This window comes from Myiozetetes cayanensis, unplaced genomic scaffold (genome assembly GCF_022539395.1).
Source record: "Myiozetetes cayanensis isolate MyiCay16 unplaced genomic scaffold, myiCay2020 scf6-25, whole genome shotgun sequence".
In the NCBI taxonomy this organism is placed as follows: domain Eukaryota; kingdom Metazoa; phylum Chordata; class Aves; order Passeriformes; family Tyrannidae; genus Myiozetetes; species Myiozetetes cayanensis.
The window spans coordinates 20,297,462-20,314,022 of NW_026087853.1; the positions used below are offsets into that span (position 1 = coordinate 20,297,462).

Here is a 16,561-nt window from a genome sequence, read left to right on the forward strand (position 1 = left end):
AGCTCTTCACCTCTCTATTACTGGTTCCATTTAGTTTGGTGACAGAAAGTCACTGCCACCTAATGGTTATTCCATGCCTCATAGGGAAGTTCATTTGCTTCTCACCTCAGTTCACCACAGGTTGAAACACAAGCAACAAGACCCACCACTGCAAACACTGGCTATGGCGTACAACAGCCTATAGTCCCCATTCAAAGCTGCCTTTTTGAAGGAATGCCATGGAGAGTTCCTGGAGACTTCTCTCTGCAGATGCAGTCCACCCCATCAGGAAGAAACTATTTTAGGACATCACTTACTATTTAAGGCACACACTGTTACTGAATCATGAAGGAAGTCTAAAGACACAGGCTATTTCATTGGTCTGAACTATCCAGAAACTGTAGGTTATTTTTGAAAAACACACACATGTACACCCACTCCTTTTCTTTCCAGGATCCATCAGTTGGGCAACTTCACCATGAGACAAAACTCATTCTGAAAACACCCACTCCACTGTGAGAAGCAAACATAACAAATACCAGGAATAGCCTCCAAGGAACAAGAAACTGTATTCTGTATAATGATGGCACAAGGTTACGCTTTCCAAATATTTGCCCAAGTACTGACAGTCCAATAACCATAAGTTTCAATGAGGAGAACATCCTCATTCTGCTCTCGAAAGGAGGATATTTAATTAACTTCCCCAAATGGCTTTTCCCTGACAAAGCAATTCTGTAGTCAACAAAGTTAATTCAAGAATGGATTCCCACTGTCTCATGAGACACTTTGATCACAGATCCTTTTTCTCCTTGCTATCTCCCCTCCATTAAAAAAAACCACCTGTATCCACGGTCACAGCAGTAGCCTTTTGTCTTACAGAAGAAAATGACACAAAAATGCCCCGCTCAAGATTTTCAACTGTGGCCACTTGTGTCAAAATCTGCAAGACAACTGACCCATTGCAATCCTCTTACTACATTGACAACAACTCAGAATCCCACTGATGCCAGCCTTAAACAAACTGCATGTTGTGACACACCTCCTGACTGACAGCAGAATCAACAGAAATTGATACCAGCAATGTAGGAAGTGTCAGCCAAGACATCCAGATGCTACGATGAGAGGCATGCTGGAAATGTCACAAGGTAGCCTGACTTGAGACTGGGGAGACAAACACTCAAAAAAGCCAACACTCAAGGATGTGGAAGAACATCTGAGAAATGCAGCCTTCTAAAAAACAAAATCATTTGTTGAGAAATCAATAGTTAAGGAAATGGCACTGAGCAGGCTGTCCTCCTTCCTCCTCTGACCCAGTGCAAGCAGGGGCAGAAACGAAAAGAAATGCCCAAGCTTACATGTGGCAAAGATGTCCAGAATCATTTAATGAAACAGACATGAAATGAAGAAAGTTCATAACTCTCCTATGCTCCTGACACTAGACCTATGATGTCTTGGGGTCAACCACAGCTACCACTGGTGTTGACATCAGTACACTGGCATTATCATCATATGCAGGAAAAGGGCACATACCCCAGGGAAGGATCTTTAACTCAGGAGAAAGATCAAGTTTCCTATGTGGTCCAGCCACCAGGGATGAGATGAAGCAACCACTGGGAAGGACATAAAGCCTGAGCACTTAAGCAGATTCATTCATGCAACAAGACAGGAATGGAAAAGAGAAGACATTTTTTTCTCTTGGCTGTTGCTGAGGAAAGGCTGTGAGTGCCATCAGCTAAGTGGATTCTTTTATCTCCTCGTTAACAGGAGAACCAACCTCAGGATACATGGTGAATTCCCATCTACTGCTCCCTGCCTTATGATAAACAGTAAAACACCTCCAATCTGCTGGCCATAAAAAAGTGCTGAGAACTGAGGGGCTGAGACTATTAGCATCGAATGTGGTCCATGAGGGACAGAAAGATATAGTAAGATTGAAGATAATTCCTTGGAGCTAATCAGGAACCTGGCTAAAAGTCCATGGGGAACCCATTTCCTTCTTAATCTGTTTTGCATTTAATTGCATCCTAATGACTGTGTCCCTGTTTGGCCCCAATAGGTTCAGAGACTGGTGCTGCCACTGAAGCTTCCCATCTCTCGTCCAAGGCCATGGGTAATTTAGAGACTCCAATTTAACGGCTTGCTGGGAATCCATGGAGAGCGAGTTAAGCATTATTGGCACTGGAGTAGCACCCAGCAGTACCTTGCTGAGTACAGGGAAGAGATCCACAGAAAAGAAGTGTTTTGCCACTCCCACCTGCAAGCCCATCTCAGACATATATGTAGCTGCACCACCTCACCGGAGACACAGGCACAGCAGCCACATCCAGACCTTTTGGCACCATCCGCAGTCCCATGGCCACCATATCACACACACCTACACCCTGCCTCACAGAATCTCTCTTCTAGGAACAGCACCAAAACTGAGTCTGGAAATCAGTAGCCAATTCATACATGTGCTTAAAAGAAAATTCTAAACTCTCCGTTTATGAAGAGGAGGTTAAACTGGCCTCACTGGAAGGACAGAATGCAAAGAGAGTATGATGAATCGCTGACAGCACCAGAGATCTCTCCAGGGCAGACTTAGTAGAAGCAACATCTGGATAAGTATCCTTAATACACAACACTTACTTGGGAGGAGACTTCACATCTCCTTGGCCCCATCCAGCGACTAATCTTTAGTACCAACTCCAATGGGGCAACTTCTTAAAAGTGATCCTGAGCTAGTACAAGACTAACAAAATCAGATCCCACAGAGAGTTAAAAGAGCTGCAAAATGGTAAAGATTTGGTTGCCATTTACTTAGAACTGCACTGAGATAAAGGATTTGGTGTGCAATTGTCCAGGCCCAAAAAAAATCTCCCATGCCAAACCAATGCTTTGGTAGTACAAGCTCTACAGGGATGTTGCTGAGGAACCCACAAGTGCTGTCACTGCCAGGCTCAGTGGTGGCACTCCATAACACCTGCCAAGAGGACAGGCCTCCACTGGCCAACATGTTTTACTAACTCATGCTATGTCTGTGCCTACTTTCTCTTATCTCCCAGCTCATGCCCCTTCGTGCAGCCAAAGGCTAGTGCTGGCCATGCCACAGAGTCCTCCTGTGCCATGCTGGCATGCTGTGCTTGCCACTGGCTCTGCCACACGCAGGGGATGACTCAGCTAGTCTTGGCTGCCAACGGGGAGGGTGCAGCTCTGTGCAGCGCCAGGAAACAGGGCCCTTTCTGGCTGCTTGGGACATGGATTGATGAACCATCAAAACCTGCATGACAGATGTTAATGAAGCTATGGGAGACACAGCTAAAGTGTTTGCAACGGCTGCTGCAAACTCTGCCAAATGATAAGCTGTCCACAGCACTCGTAACTCAATAACTTGGGTATCACTTAAAAAAGCTACAAGCAGCCCTTCTGCAAAATAGATTTCAAAGGAACAGGACAGAGACATGGGCAGAGGGGCAGTGAAGCTCCAGACTCCCACACATCTATCTCCGTTTTATTCCAGTGCATCAGTGCCACTCACCTGGGATGTGGAGCTACAGCAGAACAGCTGAGCAGTAGAGGATGAGAACAAGCTCAAGGAAGCCATTTTGCAAACTATCCCATATACACTAAGACCATATGGATGATGTGGATTTTCTGCCAGAGGAATACTAAACCATGTTTGAGACCAATGACACTGATTTCTACTTTACCCAACACTGTTTCCAGTTTTACAGTCCCTCCAGTCTGACAATCCCTAGAGAGCACCACTCAATGCAGTATGACCACATCAGTGGCCTAAGTCCTACACACATTAAGAAGAAAAATGAGGTTAAATATCTTACTTCAAACATACTATGCAGACTGGTCTAATTTGGCACAAGCCATATTTCCCACTCCAAGCAGGCCTGAAGCTGGAATAGCAGAGAAACCCTGGCTACATACACCACATGCACTCAGCTAAAACTAGATGTCATTCACAGCTCAAGGTACTAGAGGGCTGTAAGCTGGAATAAAAGGTGAAGCACAAGACTTGAAAAGAGACAAAAGGGTGCTTATCTTCCTTCTCACTAGAAATGTTTTTTCTATTAATGTTAATTACTGATATCAAAACACAATGTGTTTTTCACTGAGATGTACACTTCTTCATACAATTCTCATTTCCTTAGAGATCTGCAAGTCTGATTCATCCCTATTATTTCCCTTTCAACACACTCGTCCTACTTAAATCCCTCAGCCTTCATGTTATGGCCACTACAAACCAAAAAGCAGGACAAAAAAGCACTGACAGGCCACTCTCAGCACTGACCTCCACACAACCAGTCTGGCAGTGAACCCGTGGCAGAGTCCAAACACATCTTACTCCACACACCAAGTACTTGAATCTCTATTGGACATAAGCAAGCACTGGTTGCATGTGGCTACTTTTGTCAAGGGACCTTCTCCACTGGGCAATGCAGGTCCTGCAAGGAGCTTATCTAATATGGAGCTGCTGTCTAATGTAGCTGTTAACAATTTGGTAGACAGCATATTGAATTATTAAGATGACAGCTTTACAGCTATGTCTTTGGCAACGCACCTGTGCCTTGCACTTTCCAAGGAACACAGTTCAGTGCTATTACCTACCTGTGATTTGAGGAATTCATACTCCTCTGTTCCATACGGGACACTCCGAAGAGAGGTGAGGTAGTCATAGGTGATAACTGCCGTCTGCAAATGAAACCAGAAATGTTGAGCAAGCTCTGCAGTTATCAAAACAATAAGACATCTATTAAGGAGAATGTATGTAGCTTAGGCTTCAAAGTTTAGGAGCACGGTGAAGCCTATGGTAACAGATTCATTAGTAAATTAAATGAAAATATTTCAATTTCAATGCATGCTTATAAAAAACAGTGCAGAGGCCTCACTGATATGTAGCTATTAAAAATAAGCAACACTTGGCACTCCTATATTATCTTCTATTTGAGGAGCTCAAAGCATTTTCCTAATCTCTGCACAGCACCTTGCACAGTGGGCTCCATTCTCAGTCAACCATCTGGGGCTTCCACAGTAAGGTCTGCTGCTAGTAACAGAGGCCATACAGACTCTGTTTGTGCCCCACCAGTTATCCCACGCTGCATCTTCACACCTCCAACCTGCCTAACCAGCTCACTCTGGGTAGATGGCTCAGCAGGGAACAGAATGACTGAAGACAAGCTCACAGTTCAGCACAAGCAGCAGTACTTTTGGGGATATTCAACTGCACAGAGGACCACAGGGCTAAAGAGTCAGATACCAATTACAAAACCACAATATGGGGATCCAGCTAAAGCTTGTTAGCTAGACACAGCCACAGACAATGAAATTAGATTCCTAAGTGCCTCAATGATTTCTGAAAACAAATCTAGGGTATTCCACAATTCCTATGACTAAGGTTCCTCTCTTTCCATAGTCAGAATGCCAGTGAATGGAAGTGAAGCATACAGGCCGTGTTTGGAGGGAGAGAAGGGAAGGTACACCTGGAGGAGCCAGTCCACTAACCTGTCATTTGAACTTCAAGATCCTTGCCATGAAGAACCATTTGCATAACTTCCATCAAAAGCCAGTTTTCCTAAAATCTCCCTGCTGAAGAGGTAGCATCTCATTCTGGCACAGGATACTAGCCCCATCTTTCATCAGAAACATGTCCAGGAAGGGCACAAAGTACAGCTGATGTATCATGAAAACCAGGGGGGCAAGGGAATCAAACCTGGTTTGAGACAAAGCCAGTGGAACTGATGATAGGGAAACACTCAAAAGCTCAGAAAAGCATCCAAGAGGGGACTAAGCTGGGAATCAGTTACAAACAGACACACTCCTTTCCTGAGGAGGTTAGGTTTCTCATGTTTCCTGTTTTCCAAATTGTAAACTGAGCACAGCAATTTTTTTTCCTGGCTTTTCATGCTCTCTTGCTCCTGGTGAACTCAGGAGCCACACAGAGACCATTCAGAAGAAAAATTTTTCAAAGCATCTTCACAACCTCAAACAAAACTTTGAAGTGGAGGGAGGTTCAAATCAGCCTTGCATGAAGGCTTGAGTTGGTTCTTATGTTATCTCTGGTCCACGAGGGTAATTATCACCTCCAACTTGAAAAGAAGCAGCTAACAGATTGGCCTGTATTACAGAGGAAGAGGGAATTAATTAAGCGGTTGCTAATTACATCGTAATCTTAAACACTAAATTAATATTATGATGATCCTGATAGGCAACGCTGACATTGCCAAATCCCTGCCATTGCCTAAGATGTATTCCAGTTACTGCACAGAATGTTCCTTTCACATAACCAAAACAACTGGGATACTCTCAAAGGAATATGGCAAACGCACAAGGGCTCTGCCAGGTTTCTAGTTTTACCAGAACGCAGAAACTTTCTGCAGCATGATGCTGCCCACACCACCAACTTCGCTCTCATCCACGAGTGCTGTCATTCATGTTACAGTGTGAGACTGAGGCCTGGAGATCCAAAACAACCTACAAAGTCAAGCAGTCCCTCCCTTTACAAATGCCAGATTACTTTCATTATCTTGTATCCTGTCCAGTGTCAAACATCCCAAAGACTTGGGCTTCACTTTGTATCAATGAACTCTCAACACCATACATTTCCACTGCTCCTAAACCTATCCTCAGATCTTAACAAGTCCTGGTTCCCTCTGAATAGTTGTTTATCCATACATAACCAAGAGCCACTTCTGTAAACTGAGGCTTAAAAAGAAATTTTCTGCTAGTGAGCTTCATCAAGTTTCTTATGGAGTCTGCAAAGAACTACTGAACAAGCATGCTTAAAATACAAGCCAACTGAAATCTTTCTAATCAAACTCAGATAAAATCTGTCTGGAGTCTCATAGTTACAGGTCAGGTTTCTTAATCCTCATGTGTTCTCATGGCTTCTCTTTCATTTTGTTTTGCTTGCCATTCCATAACTCATTTTAAATTTTTGTGTCTGCTGTTACTGAACTTATTAGCTCTTAAGAATCACAGTCTCTTCATCACAGTTTGCTTTTGCCTGGCTATGGTCCAATGACTGAACAAAGCATTCAAGTAAGAGGCCTGGGCAGGTCTAGACTGAAGGACAGATACTTCAGGTCCATGTAGATGCCCCCAGTATCCAATACCCAAAATCACTTGTTTGCTACAGAGTCTTATCTTTCATTTACAAAACCAGCAAGTCCTAAGCTGAGCTTCTTAGTAGTAAACATGTCTGCTCTACTGCCTTCCTCTGGTCCATGGCTAAGGAAGGACAGCAGTTCAGGCTGCCTGTGCTCAGATGACAGCTGACCTCTGACTGTCCAACAGGGAACAGGCCCCAAACTGGGAAGGTCACTGGCACAGCAGGACTAACGAATCTCTCAGAAGCAACCCAACCATATCCAGTCATATATAACAGAGAAAACACAGAATTCAAAGAGAGACAGAATATTCTTGTTTGAAAAGTACACAGACACACAGATTTAAACTCATGCTGCCATCCCCTGCAGAAGCCTGAGCACTGGTAACTTGTTTTTTGGGGTCACTGCTCGCAGCTATGGGTGCAGAACCCTCTAATGCGCTCAAGAGCAGGGCCAGTGAAGCGCTTTACAGCCAATGACTTGTGACTTCCCTGAAGGCAGAGAACATGAAAGTCAAGCATGTCTGTAAGATTTGCCAGCATCTAAAGCAAAGAAAATCTCCTTTCCCCTACTTTCTATTTACCAGGAAAGTAATCTCTCACCATCACTTAAACAGAAGATTGCCACAAAACAGTGGCTTCAGAAAGACTGAGAAACAATGGTCAAGCAGGTAGAACTCAAGGACAGACTGGAGACCTCAAACAGCCTGAACAGCAGATTCTCCTCCAGCCACAAGAAGCTGTATTTCCTCTCCATGCCTCAATTTTCTGTGCCTTAAAAGAGAAAGAGATGCTCCCTGTCACCTGGCAGTATTGCCTTATGGTCAGGGACAAAGTACGAAGCTTAGCACATATTTAGGTAAGAAGATTACAGTTTGTATTTCTGCCCTCACTCTTTCAAAATAAACATTCATTTTTCACAATAGTTCATGATGCTGCATGCACATGGCACCTGAGCCAACCCACGGAGCTTGTTTCTTATTGCATCTGCCCTCAGGAGCTGACTCCCTGTAAAACTCATTAATGAAGTGCTTAGAAGTCATAGAAAATGCAGACAGACAGCTGCTTACCACTGGGGGTCTGTAAATGATGGAGACTGTGGCCTGAAGTGACAGATGTATAATGCAACTGAGGTACAGGGAGACTGATACCCCCTCCAGAGTCTCTGCTCTCCATGTTCCTGGCTGCTCATGGATTCATCAGTGAATATCCCCAAGGAGAAGGTAGAAGCCTATTTGGCTGGCAGTCTCCATTCCCAGGTTTTCTGAGAAATATCAGTGATGCTAGGCAGATTTATTTTAATAGCGTTTATTTTACACATCTGGAAACCACTCCAACCTCACAAGTATGTCATCTTCCACCCTCACTTTACTCAAAACACCAGTCCTTCTCTCCCCAAATCTCTCATACTAAGGGTCATAGGGCAATGGCTACCGTTGTTTATCAATACAACAACCAGGATCCCTAAAAAGAATGTTGCAATTTAAAACACAGCATATGCAGAGAAGATGGTTTGAACTAAGCCACTGTGAAAGGCCACAGGAGATGGCTGACTTGGTGACTGACCTTGAAAGGTTGCTGATGAAAACGTGGGCCCAAAGTGAGCCCTTGCTCTGAAGGTCCCAACCTATCCAGGGAAGCAGAGACAGCTCTCTGCAGCCTAGTAGCTCCATTTGATTCTTTCCAAAATGTGTAAACAACAGGTCTATTCCTTACGTGCTTTCATGTCTCTTCTCCCCACTGTGTCAAGAACTTGGAGAGCTAGTTCCCTATGGACCTTCTGACTTCCAGAGCCAGCTGCCAACTAGAAATGTAGAGGGAATGCAAGAAATTGCAAGTTCTCGTGAACTTCAATTCCCTTAACCATCTGTGAATCTTCCTGCACATTACTATGGTAAAACTTACTGTGGCAATGGCTCGACCCACACGAACAATTCCAAAATCATTAGGATCCAGGAACTTGTTTCCATACATATAGATGCCAGAAGCAGCTGCTGTCAATGAGGCAAGTTTCAAAGCCCTTCCCGCCATGACTGCTGAACCCTGCGAGACACAAAACAGCAACTGTAACATCTAATAAGGATTTAGTGATCTGATGCCTACAGCCCCAAAGGACCTGACAATCCAAGTTTTAATTGCTCCTTTCCTAATGACACATTGCTAGCACTGCCCCCAGCCAAGAGCTCAAACAATCACCCAGCAACCAAACGTAAGCCATTCATATGCTATTCCTAACTTAACAGTGTCTATGGGACACAAATCCAGAAGTAACTCACTGCTAGACCTTGAGCATCCACAACACAACATTTGGTTAGGGTCCCAAAAGCTTTTCAAGGAGAAACAGCAGGGGGACAGAAAGAAGGCAGCATGAGATCACTAAAAGTCAATTTTGATCCTAGCAATAGGCCCCTTCTTCAACGCAAATTCTTGAAAATACCACAGCATAGGCAGACTGCAAGGGGATAACAGAAGATATAAAAAAGTAGGGTTTAAAAAGAGCTCTTGCAACATGAAGAGCATCCAAAACTTGTTAGAAACTCTGCCAGGCTAGTTCTAAAAGCTCCTCACTGCTGAGAAGGGGTCTAGGAAGAGGCCCTGCAACCCAGGCGGTTGTGTGTGACTCCAGCAGTCAGAGAGTAACACGCAATGCAGGGGATAGGGGACCTGATCAGAGAGACCCAGCGAGATTTGTTTTCTCATAATCACTGTCCCATTCAAGTGCCAGTTCCTGCAGAACAGACATCTGCAGGAATTAACAGCCTATTCCTGGTTCTGTCACAGGCCCAGCACAGGCCTGAAGTGAGACACTTCTCAATCACTTTCTCTCTGGGAGACAAGGGTGGGGATTGAACACATTTCCTACATTACACACTTTGAATCACTGCATTCATTGTTTGCAGTGCATAAAGTAATGTAACTCGTTACATGTAATATATATATATTACATTTCTTTATGTCACCTTAAAGGATTCAGACATGAAAAAAAAAACCAAATTAGGTACATTTTTCTTTCCTTTTCCTATGGGTAGTATTGGACATAAAATATGGTTGACCATTCTTTCTGTTTGTACCACAAATCAAAAGGCACGGTCATCTACACTGCAAACTCTCAAGAGCACCCTTGACAGAGTGCAGGCTCTTACCCCATCAGGAGTCCTCTAATCCTCCCACTCCCAGACTTGATTGAGAAACTTTCCTACTTCTCATTGTAAAGCTTTAACAGGGTCAGTCTGGCTTCTGCTTTTTCTCTTGGAAGCCTTGTAACCAAAAAACACATGGTGACACAGGTCAAGTCTTTCAAAAAGAGTTCACAAGAACACAATCAGTGAAATAAGATAATATAACACAAGAGACCTCTGTACACAAACCTTAGCCAAACTTTATTGTTTTCTTTTATTTTCTTACAAGCCCTAGGTAACTGTGAGGCAGAAAAGCTGAGACATATTCTGTTCAATGCCTGTCAGAGCTGCCTGCAGCACCCCAGCTCTTTCTCCTGTCAGAATGGGTAGCTGACTGACAAGGACTCCTTTGAATCTACAATCAGACTCAAGAGAAAATAATCCTGGACCCTTCACTGCAGCCAAATGAACACACACATCCCAAAAAAAAGCTGCCCTCCTCCCCATGCTTCAGTGGAATTCTAGAAATTTTGGGGCTTTTTCCTGGAGGGCCAATCTCTTGTTACAGACATCTCTTGCATCCTCCATCACCTTCAAAAATAACTTTTGCAATGTGTTTTAATTAAACCATTTCTGATCATTGTACGTTTCTGTAAAATTTAATTTATTGAAAAGAGAAAGGTGCAGTGACACTTTTTTAACCCACAAAATACGCCTCTCTTTTTCATTATTTTTCGTTCGCTTTCTCAATTACTAAAAGAACATTTTATTGAAAGCAAGATGCAAGTCCATCTGTTCTTACATCTTATTTCTACCTGAAGGTACAATTTGCAGTTTGTGACATCACATCTATTGCCATACCCACCAGCTGTACGTCACAAACAGAAGATGGGAACTTTAGGTAGCAAATAAACAGGCAGAGCAGCTGAATTCTTCAGCAAGAAACTTCCTGCTTTCATGCTTAATGCGTTGTACCAATAAAAAGGGAATAATTAAACCCCCTCCAATATAAGCTACATAAATGGAATTGTCAGAAATAAATTGCATTTCACAGTTTTGCATAAGGTGTCGAGAAGCCTTTTCCATGTAAATGAGCCATTACGACAACCCCAGGGGTATCTTAAGGACCCTGTCAGCTGTGAAACACGCCTCGGGATGTCACTACCTCCCGTTACAACCGCCCTGCGTTGATGGATCACCTCCAGCTTTTCCTTCACCTCCGTGAAGTGGCACGTTTGACTTTCACACAACTTCGCACACGTGAGGCTCCCTTGCCTTCCAGCCGGGCTTCTATTCCCGCCAGGGGCAGCCGGCACGGTGCCGGCTCCCTGCGGGAAGGTGACCCCACCGCCACCTGCTCCGGCCCGTGCCCTGTGCCGAGGCCGGGGAGCGGCGGGGAGCGCCGACCGCCCCGAGGGCACCGGGGTCCCGCACCCACCGCCCCCAGAGCCCCGCACAGGCCGCGTCCGCCGCCGCGCCCGGGCTGTGCCCGTGAAGGACACAAGGGGCTGGCGCCGGCTGCTCTCGGTTCTCCTTCAGGCGCCCCGGGCCGGGCCGAGCACCCCGGAGCAGCGCCCGCGCCCCGCGCCGCTCCCGCTCGCATGAACAGCCCCGGCCCCGCCGAGCCCCGCGGCAGCCGGGGCCCTGCCCGCGGGGCTGCGGCTGCGGGAGCAATCGCTGCTGGGCCTGGAGCCCCCTGCCCCGCGGAGGGACCGAACCGCGCCGAGGCGGCAGCGCGGGCAGCGAGGGCTGTGCGGGGAGCCGCGCCCACCCGGCCCGCTCGGGCCGCTCCGCCGGCGCTCGGAGCGGCACTTACCGCCTCGCCGGCACTTCAACTCGAGCGCCCCGCGCCGCTCCCCCTCCACCCCGCACACGGTACGGCCCGACCCGCGAGGCACGCCGGGAAATGTAGTGTCAGACCGCGGCCGCTCGGAGAGACGCGGGCGCGGCGGGACTGCGAGGGGCGGCCCCTGGGCGAGCCCACGGCGGAGCGGCGGGGGGAGCGCCGGGCCTCGGGCAGCGCTCAGTCCTCCGCCCCCGCCAGGGTGGAGCGCGCTGTTCACAGCCCGGCTCGCAGTATTGCGACCTGTCCCAGTTCGGGAATGGCGGGTATATATATATATATATATATATATACACATGCATATATCAGAAATCAGGAGAGAAGGTAGAAACGCCAAACTCAGAACACTTCTTCTGCACATCTGTGAGAGGTGCTGGGGAGGCACTGATGTTTTTATCGGCTAGAAACTAGAACTGCTCCTTGATGAAAGGTGTGGGTTTGACCAGGGCACTATGAATATTTTATTTTGTGAGTCTGAGTATTGCACCACATCAAGGCTAGGTGTGAGTATAGTCACCTATGCAGCCACAATAGCACGTGGGCTGGCAACACCGTGTCTGCTCCTGGTGCTGAGGGGAGTGCTTTCATGCGCTTGACAGTGGGGTTCTGGTGACAAGATTTACCATACTCGTCATGCTCCTGCTGAACACAAACAAAATGTTGTCCATCATGTGGTCAGATCCCCAAGCAGTGTTAAGGTGACAGCATAACCTATGCAGTTATACTGATCTTCGGTCATTCGGTGAAGCGCATACATGGCTTACTAATATCAGCTTATGCTTAAGGATATTCCAAAGGCCAAAGAGATGTGTATCAAAAATATCTCAGAAACTGCTGTTCTCCATCCAAGAGAATGATCCAGTAAAACAACTGTGTTCATCAAGGATAGAATAGCTGTTGGCAACTAGGAAAATAATTGCAGAATGAAAGAAAAAACATTCTCTGCAGCTAATCTTCAGCTCCTTACTATAAGAAATGAAAACGGTAATAAATTGTATCATATTCAAGGTTCAGTGCAAAACCAATCCCTCCATCAAAGTCTTCCTGCAATAAAGATTACAATAAAAGAAAGAAAGAACAACCAGAGAATGAAAAAATGTTGCTGAGTCATCATAAATAACGTAAAAGGTTCTTATTCTCTGGAGCAAATACATAGCTTGATAGTCACCCACCTGAAACTTGGCATTTCTGACTGAACTTTTCTCCCATTGTGAAAAGAAGGAAACTCAATGTTGTTTCCAGTCAATATCTTTCTGATAATTCAATAATGCAATTCAGTAATACCTGGGAACCCATGACGGAAGTATATGGGACAGAGTTAAGGACACAGCTACCAAAATAAATTCTTAATACTTTAAAAGGATGCCAGAGACCAAAACCAGAATAAGATCAAAAGGTTCTTAATAATTCTTTGAGAATTATTGTTTCCATCAGGATTCTGGAAACACTGAAATAAATCAAGGAAAGCATCACCACATTGCATTTCTATTCATGCTTGCATGCAGTTGCATCCAAAAGGATAGAAACAGGAGAAAAAAAGGATCTAGGAATGCTTGAAGCAAAAGGTCTCAGCTTCTAAAAGGAATAAAACACGACATTGGATTCAGGGAAAGTTCTGATGACAAGTCTCTGTTCCAAGATGAATAGGTTTTTCATCCAAACTTCTGTGGAAAGTGCTATAAAGGTAACTTTGTCTACCTTCTCCCTGGCTGTGGGACAATGGTATATTAAATATTTTCCTAAAAGATTGACATAATATTTGGAATATTTGCTGAGTACCTGTATTTGATTTGTGTGGCAAGGTTTTGGTAGTGGGGGAGGGGGCTACAGGAGTGGATTCTGTGAGAAGCTGCCAGAAGCCTTCCCTATGTCCAAGAGAGCCAATGCCAGCCAGCTCCAAGATGGATCCATTGCTGGCCAAGGCTGAGCCCATCAGTGATGGTAGTAGTGCTTCTGTGATAATATTTATGAAGGAGAAGAAGTTATTGTGCAGAGATAATTGTGCTCAGAGAAGAGAGAGAATACGTGAGGGGAACAGCTCTGCAGATACCAAGGTCAGTGAGGAAGGAGGGAGAGGAGGTGCCCCAGGCACTGGAGTTGAGGTTTCCCTGCAGCCTGTGGTGCAGACCATGGTGAGGCAGCTGTGCCTCTGCAGCCCATGGAAGTCCATGGTGGAGCAGAGATGCACTTACAGCCTGTGGAGGATGCAAGTGATGCCCAAAGGAGGTTGTGACCCCGTGAGTAGCCCACGCTGAAGCAGGCTCCTTGGAGGACCTGTGGATCCATAGAGAGAGGAGTCCATGCTAAAGCAGGTTTGCTGGCAGGACCTGTGACCCTGTAGGGCCCATGCTGGAACAGTTCATGAAGGTTTGTAGCCTATGGGAATGGCTCATGTTGGAGCAGAGGAAGAATGTGAGGAGTTCTACTCCTATGGAGGAAGGAACAGCGGAGACAATGTGGTGAACTGACCATAATCCTCATTTCCTATCACCCTGCACTTGTGCAGGAGGGGAAATAGACAAAATTGGGAGTGAAGTTCAGCCCAGAAAGAAGAGAGGGTTGGGGAAGCTGGTTTTTAAAATTTGGGTTTATTTCTCATTATCCTACGCTGCTCTGATTGGTAATAAATTCAATTATTTTCCCAAATCAAATCTGTTTTGCCTGTGACAATAGTTAGTGAGTGATCTCTCCCTGTCCTTGTCTCAACCCATGAGCCTTTCATTATTTTCTCTCCCTGTCGAGCTGAGGAAGGGAGTGACAGGGCAGCTTTGGTGGGCACTTGGCATCCAGGCAGGGCCAACCTGCCACAGTACCCCTCTTGTTTCCATCTGGCTTCACTTCACTTTTGTTTTCCCTACTTGTACTCTGTGGCAGACCTTAACATAAATAAATGCACAGTACGGGCTTCCTGCTAAATGCCATCTCTAAGAAACAAAGCAGCTACAAATTACGAAGGGCAGATTACCCTACCAGCATGCTGAGGATACAGGGCCCACATGGCCAGTTGCTGCATCAGCCATATGATGACTAAACTGGCTACGATCCCTTAAGTTCCTTTCCCTTCTAGGACAGATGGGAGCTTTTGAACTGATGCAGGGCAGTGAAGCATCACAGCTTAGTCTTGGAGCATTACAAGTTTGTGTAGGAAAGACTGTTTGTTGGAAGGAAGCTTCACAGTTTAGAGGGAAAAGAGGAAGAAAATAAAGTTAGGGAGACGTGCACCCAATGTACTGTTGGGAAAATGAGAAACAAATGCTGACTAAAAATGTATTAACCAACCTGAATCAAATAATTAAAAAATCTTAGAAGTACGGTGGAAAGATCCTGTGTCTACTCAAGCCTGTGGAAGTTTTGCTATGGATTTTTATGTTTGCAAATTCCAGAGCTCAGGCTGATACTGGGCATAACAGTGGGATAGCCATTTAAAGTTACTGTGCTACTGCATATAAAAGGCAAAAATAGAGACTGTAACCGCAGAATAACCACTGATTCCTGACCACAGCCCACTGCTTCTACTCGCGATGCTTAAAGATTGCTGCCCAGGCTATCATTCCCCTGCTGTAACCTCTAGATCCCACATATTGGCAACACTCCCAGCAAAGGGGGCAGGTCAGCATCTGATTTTTGCTGGCCTCCCCTGGAAAAGCTATGGGAGGTTGCTTCAGATTAATTTTGTTCCTTGCAGCTCTCAGTTAAACAGGCTGACACTGGGTCTGCTGCAAAGAGGGAAATAAAAAAGAGGCTTTTGTAGCATAACAATGCCGTGTGCTGATGTGCAGTGAGCAATTATGTAACCAAAGCTAAATCTTTCTATAATTAGAACAAGCACCTAGTTAGAGTGATCAGAGCTCTTTTGTGTGAGCCTACACGGCAAGAAAAACCTTGGCTTGAAAGAAAGATGCTGGCTTGATTTCCCTTTCCTTTCCAACTGGTGAATAAATTAAATCTCAGATTACCCCAAATTGCTGTGAAAGACAGACAGTGAAAAGCGTTTCCTTTTCTTTCTTGTTGAAGACATTTGCATCCCAGGTGTGAATCTCATGAAATGCAGATACAAACTGAAAGATTCTGCCTTTCTGCCCCAAGCACAGGAGCTGGAAGAGCAGCCATACAGCCTGAAGAAAGGACAGAAGGTCAGCATCAGCCCTCCCTATGGAGAATCAATCTCTTTTTTACATTAACTTTGATGAAAAACATGGCAAGATATCTGGAAAGGCTCACTTATATCAGATATGCATCACGTACATGGAGGAGGCCAAGGTAAAAGAGATCAAAACAGTCCCAGATCCTATGATTTGATGGACCCAGAGAACTAGCTGACAAGGAGGTATGAAACAGTATGTTGAGAAATTGCTACCAGCACAGTGGGAAGAACAGCTTGACCCAGCTGTTCTTTTCTCACTCTTCTGATCTGTCCCTCCATTCTGTGGATGGTCAGCAATACAAATATGGAGGGAGATCTATCTTCTGCAGCTGTAAACAAATTCAGCTCTAAAAGTTACCATAGCAATGCCAATTCAT

At 45.3% G+C, this 16,561-nt stretch overlaps 1 protein-coding gene across 4 annotated transcripts in view; it reads right to left on the reverse strand.

The window, feature by feature from the left end:
- Positions 1–12,089, reverse strand: part of ADCK1 (aarF domain containing kinase 1) — an 80,193-nt gene extending 68,104 nt beyond the window's left edge. Inside the window, exons 1-3 of one of the 4 annotated variants that reach the window (XM_050336537.1) lie at positions 12,014–12,089; positions 8,984–9,121; positions 4,582–4,665 (exon numbers count right to left, since the gene is read on the reverse strand). In XM_050336537.1, coding sequence (XP_050192494.1) covers positions 4,582–4,665; positions 8,984–9,109 — 210 coding nt within the window. In that variant the 5' untranslated portion in view covers positions 9,110–9,121; positions 12,014–12,089. Of the gene's footprint in view, positions 1–4,581; positions 4,666–8,983; positions 9,122–10,221; positions 10,316–11,396; positions 11,482–12,013 lie in introns of those variants that run through there. The other 3 variants (XM_050336539.1, XM_050336538.1, XM_050336536.1) reach the window with 3 other exon arrangements.
- Positions 12,090–16,561: the final 4,472 nt, after the last annotated feature.